At 48.0% G+C, this 16,594-nt stretch overlaps 1 protein-coding gene across 1 annotated transcript in view; it reads right to left on the reverse strand.

Moving 5' to 3' along the window:
• Positions 1–214: 214 nt before the first annotated feature.
• PIEZO1 (piezo type mechanosensitive ion channel component 1 (Er blood group)) overlaps positions 215–16,594 on the reverse strand; it is a 277,074-nt gene continuing 260,694 nt past the window's right edge. Inside the window, exons 20-26 of the mRNA XM_063944250.1 lie at positions 16,094–16,219; positions 15,671–15,871; positions 15,243–15,447; positions 15,051–15,155; positions 8,259–8,412; positions 365–608; positions 215–256 (exon numbers count right to left, since the gene is read on the reverse strand). Coding sequence (XP_063800320.1) covers positions 215–256; positions 365–608; positions 8,259–8,412; positions 15,051–15,155; positions 15,243–15,447; positions 15,671–15,871; positions 16,094–16,219 — 1,077 coding nt within the window. The remainder of the gene's footprint in view (positions 257–364; positions 609–8,258; positions 8,413–15,050; positions 15,156–15,242; positions 15,448–15,670; positions 15,872–16,093; positions 16,220–16,594) is intronic.

Here is a 16,594-nt window from a genome sequence, read left to right on the forward strand (position 1 = left end):
CCGACAGCTATTCTCCCTCGTGGGGGTCCACGACCCCCCTGGAGGGAGAATAAAATAGTGTGGTGCGCATAGCGCGCCACCGTGCCCGCAAGGAGCTCCTTTGCGCTCGCCACGCTGTCGGTATGCCGGCGGTCGGGCACCCGGCGCCGGTATGCTGGTCGCCGGGAGCCCGAGCGCCGGCATACCGTACTACACCCCTTATGTAGTACTAAGTCTACGCGAAGCAAGCACAGGCACGATTCAGGCGAGTTTGGCCCTATTGTCAATGCAGCAATATGAAAGCTAAACTAACTTGCCACATAGTTTATTTATACAGTGATACATAAACAGGTCATAAAGATTTTGCCAAAAAGTAAACTCTTACCGAAAGCAGGTTCTTGGACAGTATCACGGCAATGTTATAGATGATCAAACAGTCCCATAAAACCAGCCTGGCTTTCACCGGCTTCTGCAGGAGGGCTGTGCCAAAGAGGAGGAGGTAGAAGCAGGACATCAGGTAACCCAGGCCGAAAACACTAATTCGTGTAGCACCTGTGATGAACACAACCGCCAGGACAAACCAGAAGAGGTACCGGAAAACAACCACCTTCAGCATGTCCAGGTAGGAGCTGTAACGGGAGATAAGTGCTCATTAAAGTCCTCTGGGGCCTGGAATAGGACAATCTGATGAACCTATACTGGACATTGAAACTCCTCAACCAGATCTTATTTCCCCAAAACTGAATTAAGGACAAAATTTGTAGGGCACTAGCTTTGTTTCATCAACATAATTTACATTTGTTTGGTTCTGATCAACCCATTTGTGAGATGGGCCAGGTTCTTAAGCTTAATTAGTGCTCCTGTTCAAGCAGGCCTCTCACTACTGCACAACACAGATCAATTCACAATGCAATTCACTGGACACTGGGGGTCATTCCGAGTTGATCGCTAGCTGCTGTTGTCCGCAGCGCAGCAATCAGGCTAAAAAAAAATAAGAATTTACTTACCGATAATTCTATTTCTCATAGTCCGTAGTGGATGCTGGGGACTCCGTAAGGACCATGGGGAATAGCGGCTCCGCAGGAGACTGGGCACATCTAAAGAAAGCTTTAGGACTATCCGGTGTGCACTGGCTCCTCCCCCTATGACCCTCCTCCAAGCCTCAGTTAGGATACTGTGCCCGGACGAGCGTACACAATAAGGAAGGATTTTGAATCCTGGGTAAGACTCATACCAGCCACACCAATCACACCGTATAACCTGTGATCTGAACCCAGTTAACAGCATGATAACAGAGGAGCCTCTGAAAGATGTCTCACAACAATAACCCGATTTTTGTAACAATAACTATGTACAAGTATTGCAGACAATCCGCACTTGGGATGGGCGCCCAGCATCCACTACGGACTATGAGAAATAGAATTATCGGTAACTAAATTCTTATTTTCTCTAACGTCCTAAGTGGATGCTGGGGACTCCGTAAGGACCATGGGGATTATACCAAAGCTCCCAAACGGGCGGGAGAGTGCGGATGACTCTGCAGCACCAAATGAGAGAACTCCAGGTCCTCCTCAGCCAGGATATCAATTTTGTAGAATTTTACAAACGTATTTGCTCCTGACCAAGTAGCTGCTCGGCAAAGTTGTAAAGCCGAGACCCCTCGGGCAGCCGCCCAAGATGAGCCCACCTTCCTTGTGGAGTGGGCATTTACAGATTTTTGGCTGTGGCAGGCCTGCCACAGAATGTGCAAGCTGAATTGTACTACAAATCCAACGAGCAATAGTCTGCTTAGAAGCAGGAGCACCCAGCTTGTTGGGTGCACACAGGATAAACAGCGAGTCAGATTTCCTGACTCCAGCCGTCCTGGAAACATATATTTTCAGGGCACTGACAACGTCTAGCAACTTGGAGGCCTCCAAGTCCCTAGTAGCCGCAGGCACCACCAATAGGTTGGTTCAGGTGAGACGCTGAAACCACCTTGGGGAGAAACTGAGGACGAGTCCTCAATTCCGCCCTGTCCGAATGGAAAATCAGATAAGGGCTTTTTCAGGATAAAGCCGCCAATTCTGACACGCGCCTGGCCCAGGCCAGGGCCAACAGCATGACCACTTTCCATGTGAGATATTTTAACTCCACAGATTTAAGTGGTTCAAACCAATGTGACTTTTGGAACCCAAAACTACATTGAGATCCCAAAGTGCCACTGGAGGCACAAAAGGAGGCTGTATATGCAGTACCCCTTTTATAAACGTCTGAACTTCAGGGACTGAAGCTAGTTCTTTTTGGAAGAAAATTGACAGGGCCGAAATTTGAACCTTAATGAACCCCAATTTCAGGCCCATAGACACTCCTGTTTGCAGGAAATGTAGGAATCGACCCAGTTGAATTTCCTCCGTCGGGCCTTACTGGCCTCGCACCACGCAACATATTTTCGCCAATTGCGGTGATAATGTTTTTGCGGTTACATCCTTCCTGGCTTTGATCAGGATAGGGATGACTTCATCCGGAATGCCTTTTTTCCTTCAGGATCCGGCGTTCAACCGCCATGCCGTCAAACGCAGCCGCGGTAAGTCTTGGAACAGACAGGGTCCTTGCTGGAGCAGGTCCCTTCTTAGAGGTAGAGGCCACGGATCCTCCGTGAGCATCTCTTGAAGTTCCGGTTACCAAGTCCTTCTTGGCCAATCCGGAACCACGAATATAGTGCTTACTCCTCTCCATCTTATCAATCTCAGTACCTTGAGTTAGAGAGGCAGAGGAGGGAACACATACCCTGACTGGTACACCCACGGTGTTACCAGAGCGTCTACAGCTTATTGCCTGAGGGTCCCTGGACCTGGCGCAATACCTGTCGAGTTTTTAATCATGTGGAAGACTTCTGGGTGAAGTCCCCACTCTCCCGGGTGGAGGTCGTGCTGAGGAAGTCTGCTTCCCAGTTGTCCACTCCCGGAATGAATACTGCTGACAGTGCTATCACATGATTTTCCGCCCAGCGAAGAATCCTTGCAGCTTCTGCCATTGCACTCCTGCTTCTTGTGCCACCCTGTCTGTTTACGTGGGTGACTGCCGTGATGTTGTCCGACTGGATCAACACCGGCTGACCTTAAAGCAGAGGTCTTGCTAAGCTTAGAGCATTGTAAATGTCCCTTAGCTTCAGGATATTTATGTGAAGTGATGTCTCCAGGCTTGACCATAAGCCCTGGATATTCCTTCCCTGTGTGACTGCTCCCCAGCCTCGCAGGCTGGCATCCGTGGTCACCAGGACCCAGTCCTGAATGCCTAATCTGCGTCCCTCTAGAAGATGAGCACTCTGCAACCACCACAGGAGGGACACCCTTGTCCTTGGTGACAGGGTTATCCGCTGATGCATCTGAAGATGCGATCCGGACCATTTGTCCAGCAGGTCCCACTGGAAAGTTCTTGCGTGGAATCTGCCGAATGGGATTGCTTCGTAGGAAGCCACCATTTTACCCAGAACCTTGTGCATTGATGCACTGAGACTTGGCTCGGTTTTAGGAGGTTCCTGACTAGCTCGGATAACTCCCTGGCTTTCTCCTCCGGGAGAAACACCTTTTTCTGGACTGTGTCCAGGATCATCCCTAGGAACAGAAGACACGTCGTCGGAACCAGGTGCGATTTTGGAATATTGAGAATACAATCGTGCTGCCGCAACACTACCTGAGATAGTGCTACACCGACCTCCAACTGTTCCCTGGATCTTACCCTTATCAGGGAATTGTCCAAGGAAGGGATAACTAAAATTCACTTCCTTCGAAGGAATATCATCATTTCGGCCATTACCTTGGTAAAGACCCGGGGTGCCGTGTAACATCCATACGGCAGCGTCTGAACTGATAGTGACAGTTCTGTACCATAAACCTGAGGTACCCTTGGTGAGAAGGGTAAATTTTGACATGAAGGTAAGCATCCTTGATGTCCCGAGACATCATGTAGTCCCCTTCTTCCAGGTTCGCAATCACTGCTCTGAGTGACTCAATCTTGAATTTGAACCTCTGTACGTAAGTGTTCAAAGATTTTAGATTTAGAATCGGTCTCACCGAGCCGTCCGGCTTCGGTACCACAACAGTGTGGAATAATACCCCGTTCCCTGTTGCAGGAGGGGTATCTTGATTATCACCTGCTGGGAATACAGCTTGTGAATGGCTTCCAAAACTGTCTCCCTGTCAGAAGGAGACATCGGTAAAGCCGACTTTAGGAAACGGCGAGGGGGAGACGTCTCAAATTCTAATTTGTACCCCTGAGATATCACCTGAAGGATCCAGGGGTCTACTTGCGAGTGAGCCCACTGCGCGCTGAAATTCATTGAGACGGGCCCCCCACCGTGCCTGATTCTGCTTGTAAAGCCCCAGCGTATACTGAGGGCTTGGCAGAGGCGGGAGAGGGTTTCTGTTCCTGGGAACTGGCTGATTTCTGCAGCCTTTTTCCTCTCCCTCTGTCACGGGGCAGAAATGAGGAACCTTTTGCCCGCTTGTCCACGAAAAGACTGCGCCTGATAATACGGCGTCTTCTCATGTTGAGAGGCGACCTGGGGTACAAACGTGGAATTCCCAGCTGTTGCCGTGGCCACCAGGTCTGAAAGACCGACCCCAAATAACTCCTCCCTTAATAAAGCAATACTTCCAAATGCCGTTTGGAATACGCATCACCTGACCACTGACGTGTCCATAACCCTCTACTGGTAGAAATGGACAACGCGCTTAGACTTGATGCCAGTCGGCAAATATTCCGCTGTGCATCACGCATATATAAAAATGCATCTTTTAAATGCTCTATAGGCAAAAATATACTGTCCCTATCTAGGGTATCAATATTTTCAGTCAGGGAATCCGACCACGCCAACCCAGCACTGCACATCCAGGCTGAGGCGATTGCTAGTCGCAGTATAACACCAGTATGTGTGTAAATACCTTTTAGGATACCCTCCTGCTTTCTATCAGCAGGATCCTTAAGGGCGGCCATCTCAGGCGAAGGTAGAGCCCTTACAAGCGTGTGAGCGCTTTATCCCCCCTAGGGGGTGTTTCCCAACGCACCCTAACCTCTGGCGGAAAGGATATAATGCCAATAACATTTTAGAAATTATCCGTTATCGGGGGAAACCCACGCATCATCACACACCTCATTTAATTTCTCAGATTCAGGAAAACTACAGGTAGTTTTTCCTCACCGAACATAATACCCCTTTTTTGGTGGTACTCGTATTATCAGAAATGTGTAAAACATTTTTCATTGCCTCAATCATGTAACGTGTGGCCCTACTGGAAGTCACATTCGTCTCTTCACCGTCGACACTGGAGTCAGTATCCGTGTCGGCGTCTATATCTGCCATCTGAGGTAACGGGCGCTTTAGAGCCCCTGACGGCCTATGAGACGTCTGGACAGGCACAAGCTGAGTAGCCGGCTGTCTCATGTCAACCACTGTCTTTTATACAGAGCTGACACTGTCACGTAATTCCTTCCAACAGTTCATCCACTCAGGTGTCGACCCCCTAGGGGGTGACATCACTATTACAGGCAATCTGCTCCGTCTCCACATCATTTTTCTCCTCATACATGTCGACACAAAAGTACCGACATACAGCACACACACAGGGAATGCTATGATAGAGGACAGGACCCCACTAGCCCTTTGGGGAGACAGAGGGAGAGTTTGCCAGCACACACCAGAGCGCTATATATATACAGGGATAACCTTATATAAGTGTTTTTCCCCTTATAGCTGCTGTATAGTTAATACTGCGCCTAATTAGTGCCCCCCTCTCTTTTTTTTAACCCTTTCTGTAGTGTAGTGACTGCAGGGGAGAGACAGGGAGCTTCCCTCCAACGGAGCTGTGAGGGAAAATGGCGCCAGTGTGCTGAGGAGATAGGCTCCGCCCCTTTTTCGCGGACTTTTCTCGTGCTTTTTTATGGATTCTGGCAGGGGTTAAATGCATCCATATAGCCCAGGAGCTATATGTGATGCATTTTTTTTGCCATCCAAGGTGTTTTTATTGCGTCTCAGGGCGCCCCCCCCCAGCGCCCTGCACCCTCAGTGACCGAAGTGTGAAGTGTGCTGAGAGCAATGGCGCACAGCTGCAGTGCTGTGCGCTACCTTGTTGAAGACAGGACGTCTTCTGCCGCCGATTTTCCGGACCTCTTCTGCCTTCTGGCTCTGTAAGGGGGCCGGCGGCGCGGCTCTGGGACCCATCCAAGCTGGGCCTGTGATCGTCCCTCTGGCGCTAATGTCCAGTAGCCTAAGAAGCCCAATCCACTCTGCACGCAGGTGAGTTCGCTTCTTCTCCCCTTAGTCCCTCGATGCAGTGAGCCTGTTGCCAGCAGGTCTCACTGAAAATAAAAAACCTAATCTAAAACTTTCACTAAGAAGCTCAGGAGAGCCCCTAGTGTGCACCCTTCTCGTTCGGGCACAGAGATCTAACTGAGGCTTGGAGGAGGGTCATAGGGGGAGGAGCCAGTGCACACCAGATAGTCCTAAAGCTTTCTTTAGATGTGCCCAGTCTCCTGCGGAGCCGCTATTCCCCATGGTCCTTACGGAGTCCCCAGCATCCACTTAGGACGTTAGAGAAATGGCATTTCTGCGCATGCCCCGCGTACGGGTACAAAGCCCGTTGTGTTAGTGCACAGGTTGTAGCGAAGTTTTCAGTCGCACTGACGGCCGCAAGAAGATTGACAGAAAGGCGGCGTTTCTGGGTGTCAACTGACCATTTTCAGGGAGGGTTTGCAAAAACACAGGCGTGTCTGAAAAAACGCAGGAGTGGCTGGGCGTTCACTGGGCCGGTGTATGACGTCAAATCCGGACACGAATAGGCTGAAGTGATCGCAAGCGCTGAGTAGGTTCAGAGCTACTCAGAAACCGCACAAACTATTTTTTCAGAGCTCGGCTGTACATGCGTTCGCACTTCTGCTAAGCTAAAATACACTCCCCAGTGGGCGGCGGCATAGCGTTTGCACGGCTGCTAAAACTAGCCCGCGAGCGATCAACTTGGAATGACCACCACTGTACCTACAATAGGTTTCCTTAAGGCTGTAACAAGTGCAACGAATAAGCACTATCAACATACAGGCCACTTTTGTTAGTATTGACTTCAATGATTATTAATTGAAACAAAAGGGAGAGCCTTGTACTATAACACATTCCATACCCGTCTGCTCCGAGGTGAATGTGTGGAGTGTAGGAAGACAAAACCTTAGAACATATGGGAGGATATATAATTAGACCAGGACATAAGGAAATACTGCAGACCGATTCTTTGCAAAAAGGGGTCTTCATCCCCCGGAATTACATTTTTCAAAATGTGAATCCACATCTACAGATGTTTCTGAAGCCACCCTGCCCCAGTACTGCATCAGGTGTATAGCGATGTTTGGGGTGATGCTTTTCTGGGAGACTGAAAAGGTCACAAAACGGTCTCTAAACAATAAAAAAAAATTCAAGTCTCATGCTGAAGCCACGCCCATGCCACACCCACGTCTAGCAACTTTATTTTATGAGGTAACAAAGAGGGAAAACAAAAAATACAGAGGTGAACACAAATCGACCATAACTACACCTGCATTACTTGCACAGAGTAAACTGCGGCTATTCGCCCGTTGTACGCATCAATACCCCTAACCATATGAGTGCGTGCTTCCACCAGCTCTATCCCAAGAGCTCACTCTCAAAAACAATGTGTTGTGTACACACAATGCTGCATAACCTATATTCTGTCTACACGCCCTCACTGAGCTTAGCCTATATGCAAACCTGCCATTTACCACCCAAATATGCATTGGTCACTATGGGAGTATATTTACTAAAGTGTGGGTTTTCGGAAGTGCAGTTGTTGTTGCCCATAGCAAACAGTTTCTATTTATCATTAATCTAGCACCTTCTAGAAGATAATAGTTAGAATCTGATTGGTTGCTAGGGGCAACATCTCCACTTCTGAATACCCGCACATTGGTAAATATACCTGTGTGTGTCTAGAGCAGGGGTTCTCAAACTCGGTCCTCAGGACCCCACACAGTGCATGTTTTGCAGGTAACCCAGCAGGTGCACAGGTGTATTAATTACTCACTGACACATTTTAAAAGGTCCACAGGTGGAGCTAATTATTTCACTTGCAATTCTGTGAGGAGACCTGCAAAACATGCACTGTGTGGGGTCCTGAGGACCGAGTTTGAGAACCTGTGGTCTAGAGCCATTAGAAAGGTCTGCCAATGTTTCAATAGACCAGAGTGCACTGAATGCCTTTCTGCAGAGGTCAGGGCAGTAAGAGAGAACTCACCGACAGTTGATGAAGTTCGGGACCAGGATGGGCCTGCTACCAGGGAATTCTATCTGCTCTGTGTTTTCCCCGGCCACGGTATACCATTCTTCCTTTTTCTCATTAATAAACACCTTCCACTGCTGGGATACGCACAGCAGTAGTAAAAAGTCATCTGTGTGGTAGAAGAATGATTGACAGATTATTGCACTGGCTGCAGGGAGGACAGTGAAGGTGCAGAAGTAAGTAGGAGGGACGTGGGATGCCAAGGAAGTTTGTCGGAATCCCTGAAACCAGTTGTACAATAAGAAGTCCTCACAGATAAGCGTATTGTGGTATTGACTCTACAATAGGTATTAACCATCTTACAATCATGAGAGAGAAAAAAAAAAAAAACTCCTAAAAGTGTGAGGTCTCCCTGTTTTATCGTTTTGTACAATATTTTGAATTGGTTTTTTTTAATCTGGAGTGGTAATATTCACCCAATATAAACAGTACCATTGTCCATGTACTGCGCCATCTAGACTGTCATGATCATGAAATAGCCATTACTTATCCAAATCAGCCAAACTATTTTACTTTAGAAACTTTCACAAAGATATTAAGCACTGAAAGCGTAGGTGTGTAATAAAATAATAAAAAAAATAGGATTTTAATTACCTACTGGTAAATCCTTTTCTCATAGTCCGTAGAGGATACAGGGCTTCCATTTAGTACCATGGGGTATAGACGGGTCCACTAGGAGCCATGGGCACTTTAAGAATTTGATAGTGTGGGCTGGCTCCTTCCTCTATGCCCCTCCTACCAGACTCAGTCTAGGAAACTGTGCCTGAGGAGACGGACATACTTTAAGAGAAGGATAAAATGGATAGTGGTGAGATTCCGAACCAGCACACACAAATCACAGGAAAGCTATGCTAACCAAACTTTAAACAGGAACAGCAACAGCTGAACCAACAATACTTAACCAAGTAACAGTGCAGGAAGAACGAAGCACCAGGCAGGCGCCCAGTATCCTCTACGGACTACGAGAAAAGGATTTACCGGTAGGTAAATTTTCTCTTACGTCCTAGAGGATACTGGGGTTCCATTTAGTACCATGGGGAAGTACCAAAGCTATCAAACCGGGTGGGAGAGTGCTGAGGTTCCTGCAGAACTGATTGACCAAACTGAAGGTCCTCAGAGGCCAAAGTTTCGAAATTGTAGAACTTAGCAAACATGTTCGAACCAGACCAAGTAGCCGCTCGGCAGAGCTGTAAAGCCGAGACACCCCGGGCAGCCGCCCAGGAAGAACCCACTGACCTAGTAGAGTGGGCCTGTACAGATTTTGGAACCGGCAAACCTGCCATGGAATAAGCATACTGAATAGTGAGCCTGATCCAGTGTGCAATGGACTGCTTTGAAGCAGGACACCCAATTTTATTGGGATCATAAAGAACAAACAGCGAGTCCGATTTTCTGTGACGAGCTGATCGCTTTACATACACCTTCAAAGCCCTCACAACACCCAAAGACTTTGAAGTAGCAGAGGTGTCGGTGACAACCGGAACCACAATAGGTTGGTTGATGTGAAACGTGGACACCACTTTTCGGAAGAAATTGCTGACGAGTTCTGAGTTCAGCTCTGTCCTCATGGAAAATTAAATAGGGGCTTTTGTGAGACAAGGGCCCTCATTTCGAGTTGCTTGCTCGCTAGCTGCTTTTAGCAGCATTGCACACGCTAGGCCGCCGCCCTCTGGGAGTGTATCTTAGCTTAGCAGAATAGCGAACGAAAGATTAGCAGAACTGCTACTAAATAATTCTTTGCCGTTTCTGAGTAGCTCCAGACCTACTCACAGATTGCGATCAGCTCAGTCCGTTTAGTTCCTGGTTTGACGTCACAAAAACGCCCTGCGTTCGGCCAGCCACTCCCGTTTCTCCAGACACTCCTGCGTTTTTCCCTGACATGCCTGCGTTTTTTAGCACACTCCCGGAAAACGCTCAGTTACCACCCAGAAACGCCCCTTTCCTGTCAATCATTCACCGATCGGCAGTGCGACTAAAATGCGCCGCAGGATACACAGCAAAACTGCAAAGTTTTTAGTTAAATAACTAAGCGCATGCGCCCTGCGTGCCTTGTGCATGCGCATTTAGCAACAAATCGCAGCATAGCGAAAATCGGCAACGAGCGAACAACTCGGAATGACCCCCAAAGCTCCCAGCTCCGACACACATCTTGCTGAAGCCAAGGCCAACAGGGTGACTGTCTTGCACGTAAGATATTTTATGTCCACCTCCTGTAAAGGTTCAAACCAGTCCGATTGGAAGAACTGCAGCACCAAATTGAGATCCCAAGGTGCCGTGGAAGGCACAGGGAGGTTGGATGTACAGAACACCATTCAAGAACGTCTGGACCTCAGGGAGAGAAGCCAATTGTTTTTGAAAGAAAATGGACATGGCCGAAATCTGGACTTTTATAGGGCCCAGACGTATGCTAACATCCACACCTACCTGCAGAAAAGCCAGAAACGTCCCAGATGAAATTCCACCGCAGAATAATTTCTGCTCTCACACCAAGAGACGTATTTCTTCCAAATACGGTGGTAATCTTTAGACGTTACCCCCTTCCTGGCTTCGAATCAAAGTCAGGATAACTTTGATAGGGATCCCTTCTGGCTAGAATCAGCTGTTCAACTTCCATGCCGTCAAACGTAGCCGCGGTAAGTCCTGATAGACGAACTGGCCATGTTGTAGAAGATCCTTGCGAAGAGGTAGAGGCCACGGATCTTCGAAGAGCATCTCCAGAAGGTCCGCGTACCAGGCCCTTCTTGGCCAGTCCGGAGCAATGAGAATTGCTTGAACCTTTTCCCTTTTTAGAATTCTGGAGATCAGAGGAAGTGGTGGAAACACGTACACCATCTGATAGACCCATGGAGTCATCAGAGCATTTACCGCCACTGCCTGTGGGCCTCTCGACCTGGAACAATATCGCTTGAGCTTTTTGTTGAGATGAGAGGCCATCATGTCGATTAGTGGATGTCCCCATCGACGTGTCAAGCACCTGAACACTTCCGGGTGAAGGCTCCACTCCCCCGGATGCAGGTCGTGTCTGCTAAGGAAGTCTGCATACCAGTTATCTACTCCCGGAATGAAAACCACAGCATTTTTTTCTGCCCAGAGGAGAATTCTTGACACCTCTTACATTGCTGCTCTGCTTTTCGTTCTGCCCTGTCGGTTTATGTACGTCACTGCCGTTACATTGTCCGACTGGACCTGAATGCCCGATCTTGAAGAAGATATAAGGCCTGCAGGGTGTTGTAAATGGCCCAGACTTCCAGAATGTTGACTGTAAGGATGACTTCCTGACTTGACAATCTTCCTTGAAACTGCACCCCCCCCAACCTTTGAGGCTTGACTCCGTGGTTAACAGAATCCAGTTCTGAATTCCGAACCTCCGACCCTCTACGACGCGAGAAGTCTGTAGCCACCACAGAAGAGAGATCCTGGCTTTTGGCGACAGATGGATCCTCTGGTGCATGAGAAGATGCAATCCGTACCATTTGCCCAACAGATCGAGCTGGAAGGGTCTTGCGTGAAAACTTCCATATTGAAGCGCCTCATAAGAGGCCACCATTTTCCCCAGAAGGCGAATGCATAGATGCACCGATATCCGGGTTAGCTTCAGGACATCCCGAACCATCGACTGGATTACCAATGCCTTTTCCAACGGAAGGAACACCCTCTGCGACTCCTTGTCCAGTATCATTCCCAGGAATGGAAGCCTCTGTGTTGGCTCTAGGTGAGATTTCGGAAGGTTCAGAATCCACCCGTGATCCTGGAGAAGTTTGGTTGAGAGACCAATGCTGTCCAGCAACCTCTCCCTAGACGGCGCTTTTATCAGAAGATCGTCCAGGTATGGAATTATATTCACTCCCTGTTTGCAGAGTAGAAACATCATCTCTGCCATCACTTTGGTGAACACCATCTGTGTTGTGGAGAGACCAAATGGCAGGGCCTGGAACTGGTAGTGATAGTCCTGCAGTGCAAACAGTACATAAGCCTGATGAGGCGGCCAGATCAGAATGTGAAGGTATGCATCCTTGATATCCAGAGACACAAGGAATTCCCCTTCCTCCAGACCTGAGATCACCGCTCTCAGAGACTCCATCTTGAACTTGAACACTCTTAAGAACGGGTTCAAGGACTTGAGGTTCCGAATCGGACGTACCGAACCATCCGGTTTCGGTACTACAAACAAGTTGGAGTAGTACCCCTTGTTGTGTAGATGAGGTGGAACTGGAACAATGACTTGAATCTGTACCAGTTTTTGGATGGCCTGCTGTTTAGTTATACTTGCCTCTTGTGAAGCTGGTTAACCTGATTTGAAGAATCTGTGAGGTGGGAGCACTTGGAACTCCAGTCTGTAGCCCTGGGAAATAAGATCTATGACCCAGGGATCCTGGCACGAACTTGACCAGATGTGACTTTAGAATTTTAGTCGGGCTCCCACCTGATAGCCTTCCAGGCATCGCGGTCCACCATCATGCTGAAGCCTGAGCTCTGTTCATGAACACCTGCAGTTGCTGGTTTGCGTGGTTTACCTCTTACGCCTCTGGAAGCCGTAGAAGCACCTCTGGATTTGCCCTTAAACTTGGCCGTCCGAAAAGGACTGTATATTTGAAGCTGAATAAGCTTTCCTGGCTGGGGGAGCTGCGGAAGGAGGTACGTAGACTTACCAGCAGTAGATTTGGAGATCCATTTGTCTAGTTTATCTCCAAACAAGGCCTCTCCTTTGAATGGTAGGCCTTCCACGCCTTTCCGGGAGTCCGTATCAGCAGTCCACTGGCGTAGCCACAAACCCCTGCGTGCTGACACTGCCATAGCGATGGTGCGTGCATTAAGCAAGCCTCTCTCGTTTATGGTTTCCACCATAAAGTTCGCAGAGTCCTGTATATGTTGCAGGAGTAAAACAACATCCCCCCTAGACAAGGAATCTAACCCCTCAATTAGGTCACCTGAACATTTAGCAATGGCTTTTGTGATCCACGCACATGCAGTAGTGGGTCTCTTGGCCACCCCGGCAGCTCTGTAAAATGATTTGAGTGTAGTCTCAAGTTTACAATCAGCCGTGTCTTTTAGGGAGGCTGCACCAGGGACAGGCAATACAATTTTTCGTGACAGTCTAGAGACTGATGCGTCCACTATCGGTGGATTTTTCAATTTTTTCCTATCCTCCAGAGGAAAAGGAAAAGATGAGAGCAACCTTTTAGGGATTTTAAATTTCTTATCAGGATTAACCCACGGTTCTTCAATTCCTTTGACACAGGAAAAGTCACTGAGGACTTCATTTTTACATTAAAATAAGATTCCTCACACTCCTCTGACACCTTATCAGGAATTTGCAGAACATCTCTGATAGCCTCTATAAGAGCCTCTATTCCCTGTGACGGAGTAGAATCCCCGCCCCCTCTCCAATTCCACCATTCCGTCTCTATTCATCAACTCATCCACAGTCTGTCTTAAGTATTACGTCTCTTTCTCATTGCGGGATAATTTAGTAGAAATATTTGGTATCATTCCTTTAATGGAATTAACCCATTCCGGTTCAGCCCCGCTATTCTGGGAAGGTGCACTGCCCTGAGTACCCAGTAGTGAGCCCCCAGGTGAAGAGGAGCACTCTGCTGTACAAGAAACACACTCTTTGCCTGACATAATGTAACAGAGCGCGCACACACACACACACACACACACACACACACACACACACACACACACACACACACAGAGGAAAAGGTTCAGCACAATTAACCCACAAAGAGCCCTTCAGGGAGACACAGAGTTATTTGGAGCCAGCCTCCACCGGGCCCTTATTGCTAATGCCAAGTTTAGCCGGGTTGCAGACTAAGTACCCTGATAGGGGATTTAGTACACTAATAATCGCTCCGCCCCGTTATGACCCCCTGGTACCACTGAGGTAAACTGGAGTCACTCCGGAGGAGCTGTGCGTCACTGTCAGTCAGCATCTGTGTCATCTGCAGAGGGAAAATGGCGCTGGTGAGCTGCTGGATCCTCTCAGTGATGGCCCCGCCCCCTCAATGGCGCACGGTCTTCCTGCTTTTTTTTTAAAACTTGCTGAGGTAATCTAGTGCTTAAAATGGAGAAAAAAAAACGTTTTAAAGGCTGTTTTTGCCAGTGTGGGTACAGTGTACAGTGGACTGAGACGCAGCTGTGTACAGTGTCTGGAGATGCATTCCGCCCCGGTTAGAAGCCGTGCGTCTCTGTACCCTCATGCCGCCATAATGGGCGGCGCCCGCTAACCGGGACGCCGGCTTAGTAGTCACCACTCTTCATTCTTCTGGCTCTGTTAGGGGTAGCGGCGTGCTGCAGGAATGTACGCTTGCCGTGGTGGGGCTTGCAAATAATTCCCTCAGGAGCTAGTGTCCTGTCAGCAGGGAACGGGACCACTAACCCTTCAAGGGGTTGGGCGCTCCCCCCCTCCCCCCTAAGTCCCACGAAGCAGGCAGGCTGGTGCCATCCAGCCCTGCCTGAAAATAACAAACATATAAAATAAATGCAAAAAACTCTTCAGGAGCTTCCATAAGCGTGACCGGCTCCTCCGGGCACATTTTCTAAACCGAGTCTGGTAGGAGGGGCATAGAGGGAGGAGACAGCCCACACTACCAAATTCTTAAAGTGCCCATGGCTCCTAGTGGACCAGTCTATACTACATGGTACTAAAAGGAACCCCAGTATTCTCTAGGACGTAAGAGAAAAATAATTCTGTAATCAAAGCACAGAACAGGTTTTGTTTTTATATTATTCACGGGCACTTACAGATGAGGTTGGTAGATTTAGGGGCCATGAAGAAGTCAGGAAGATACATCCACTTGATCAGAGCCGAGTTAACAGGAAAGAATCTGTACCACCTCCACGGATAATCTGTCAGAGAGGAGTGGGGAACAGGTTACATCCTCATGGACTGACCTTTCAATGTACGCAGCATGGGGCAGGGCATACAGAACCTACCTATACAGAGCACGGGTGGCATGCCCAGGCACAGCAGATACTGCCAAAGCATGAAAAAGACCAGAAACACACAGTACTTGGGCCACAGTTTGGCAATCTTCACCCTCTGCCGCCGAGTCAGGATAACAATTAGCCAACAGCCGTGGAAGATCACCATGAAGTTCATTCGCTGGCCAATCACATTCACCGTCAGCAGGAAACAGATCTGATGTCATCAGGGGAGAAAGATGTGATTGGACGATGCAACTTCATGAAAAACATTACATTGTTCTCAGACAGATTTATACTGCATCTCTACTGGAACCACTCATTATGCTCCAATGGACAATTATGCAGCAAAAGATAATCAAGGTAAAGGGGAGACATGCCAAAATAAAGGTTGTGAGGTTTCGTAACCTTAGATGAATATCTTGCACCCCGGCACTCACCTCCAATCCAAACTTATAGAAGAAATAGTTGATGAAATATTTGATGCAGTTGAGCAGACCTTGATCAAGATGTTGCCGCCAGACCTCTGGGAACACGGTCTGATTGCGGGGAACCTCCAGCTGGTAGCGCTTGCGGTAAAATGTTTGGTGCCGGTAAACTATGGCCTCAAACACCAGCAAAACAAGGACTTGCAAGTGATTCTGAAGAAACCGAGCAAAGACAAGGAAATTTACTCTCCAGCTGCACAGCAAAAGGAAATCCATATTTGGGGAAATTCATATAAATTAATTAATTCAATATTTATTTTTAATTTTGTGCAAACAGTACACTATACTATAAAAGAAGCAATCCATTTTTAGCAGCTTGACAAACGCCATAATAAATGGCCGTAAATTAAATCTTAGGTGTAGATGCCTTCTTACCTGAATGTAGCCCAAGTTGGGATACCCTTTGCGGAATCCAAACCAATTGGCAGGATCGACCGGTGCCCGGTATAAGGTTGAGTTCAGGATCTCTTCTTCCAGGAGATTGGTACCGTTGGAAAGAGGCTGAGAATACAGAGAAACAGTTAAGAGATAAGGTCAAGAGATTTCCTGATCTCCATCAATAAAGTCTTAAGAGAATGGATTGTGAAGTCCCAAAGGGACATGTTTTCCATGACTAATTATGAAACATAACGCGTTTTGATTCTGTAAATGTTCACTTCTAATCTGGTTTTGGTAATACCAGATCAGGACTTAAAATGATTTGAAGAAAGAAGGACTACGATTTAGCCTCTAATGTGCTGCCTTCTTTAGGTCTGACACTGAGCGTAATCTCTACCACTTTGGCTTCAGACGGAAGGAAGGGGAGGAGTCAGGGAGTAAGAAATTGTGAGCTATGGGGAGAGCTGGAATCTCTATCAAGTATAATCATCATCTGTT

The sequence above is a fragment of the Pseudophryne corroboree genome, chromosome 11 (assembly GCF_028390025.1).
Source record: "Pseudophryne corroboree isolate aPseCor3 chromosome 11, aPseCor3.hap2, whole genome shotgun sequence".
Taxonomy (NCBI): domain Eukaryota; kingdom Metazoa; phylum Chordata; class Amphibia; order Anura; family Myobatrachidae; genus Pseudophryne; species Pseudophryne corroboree.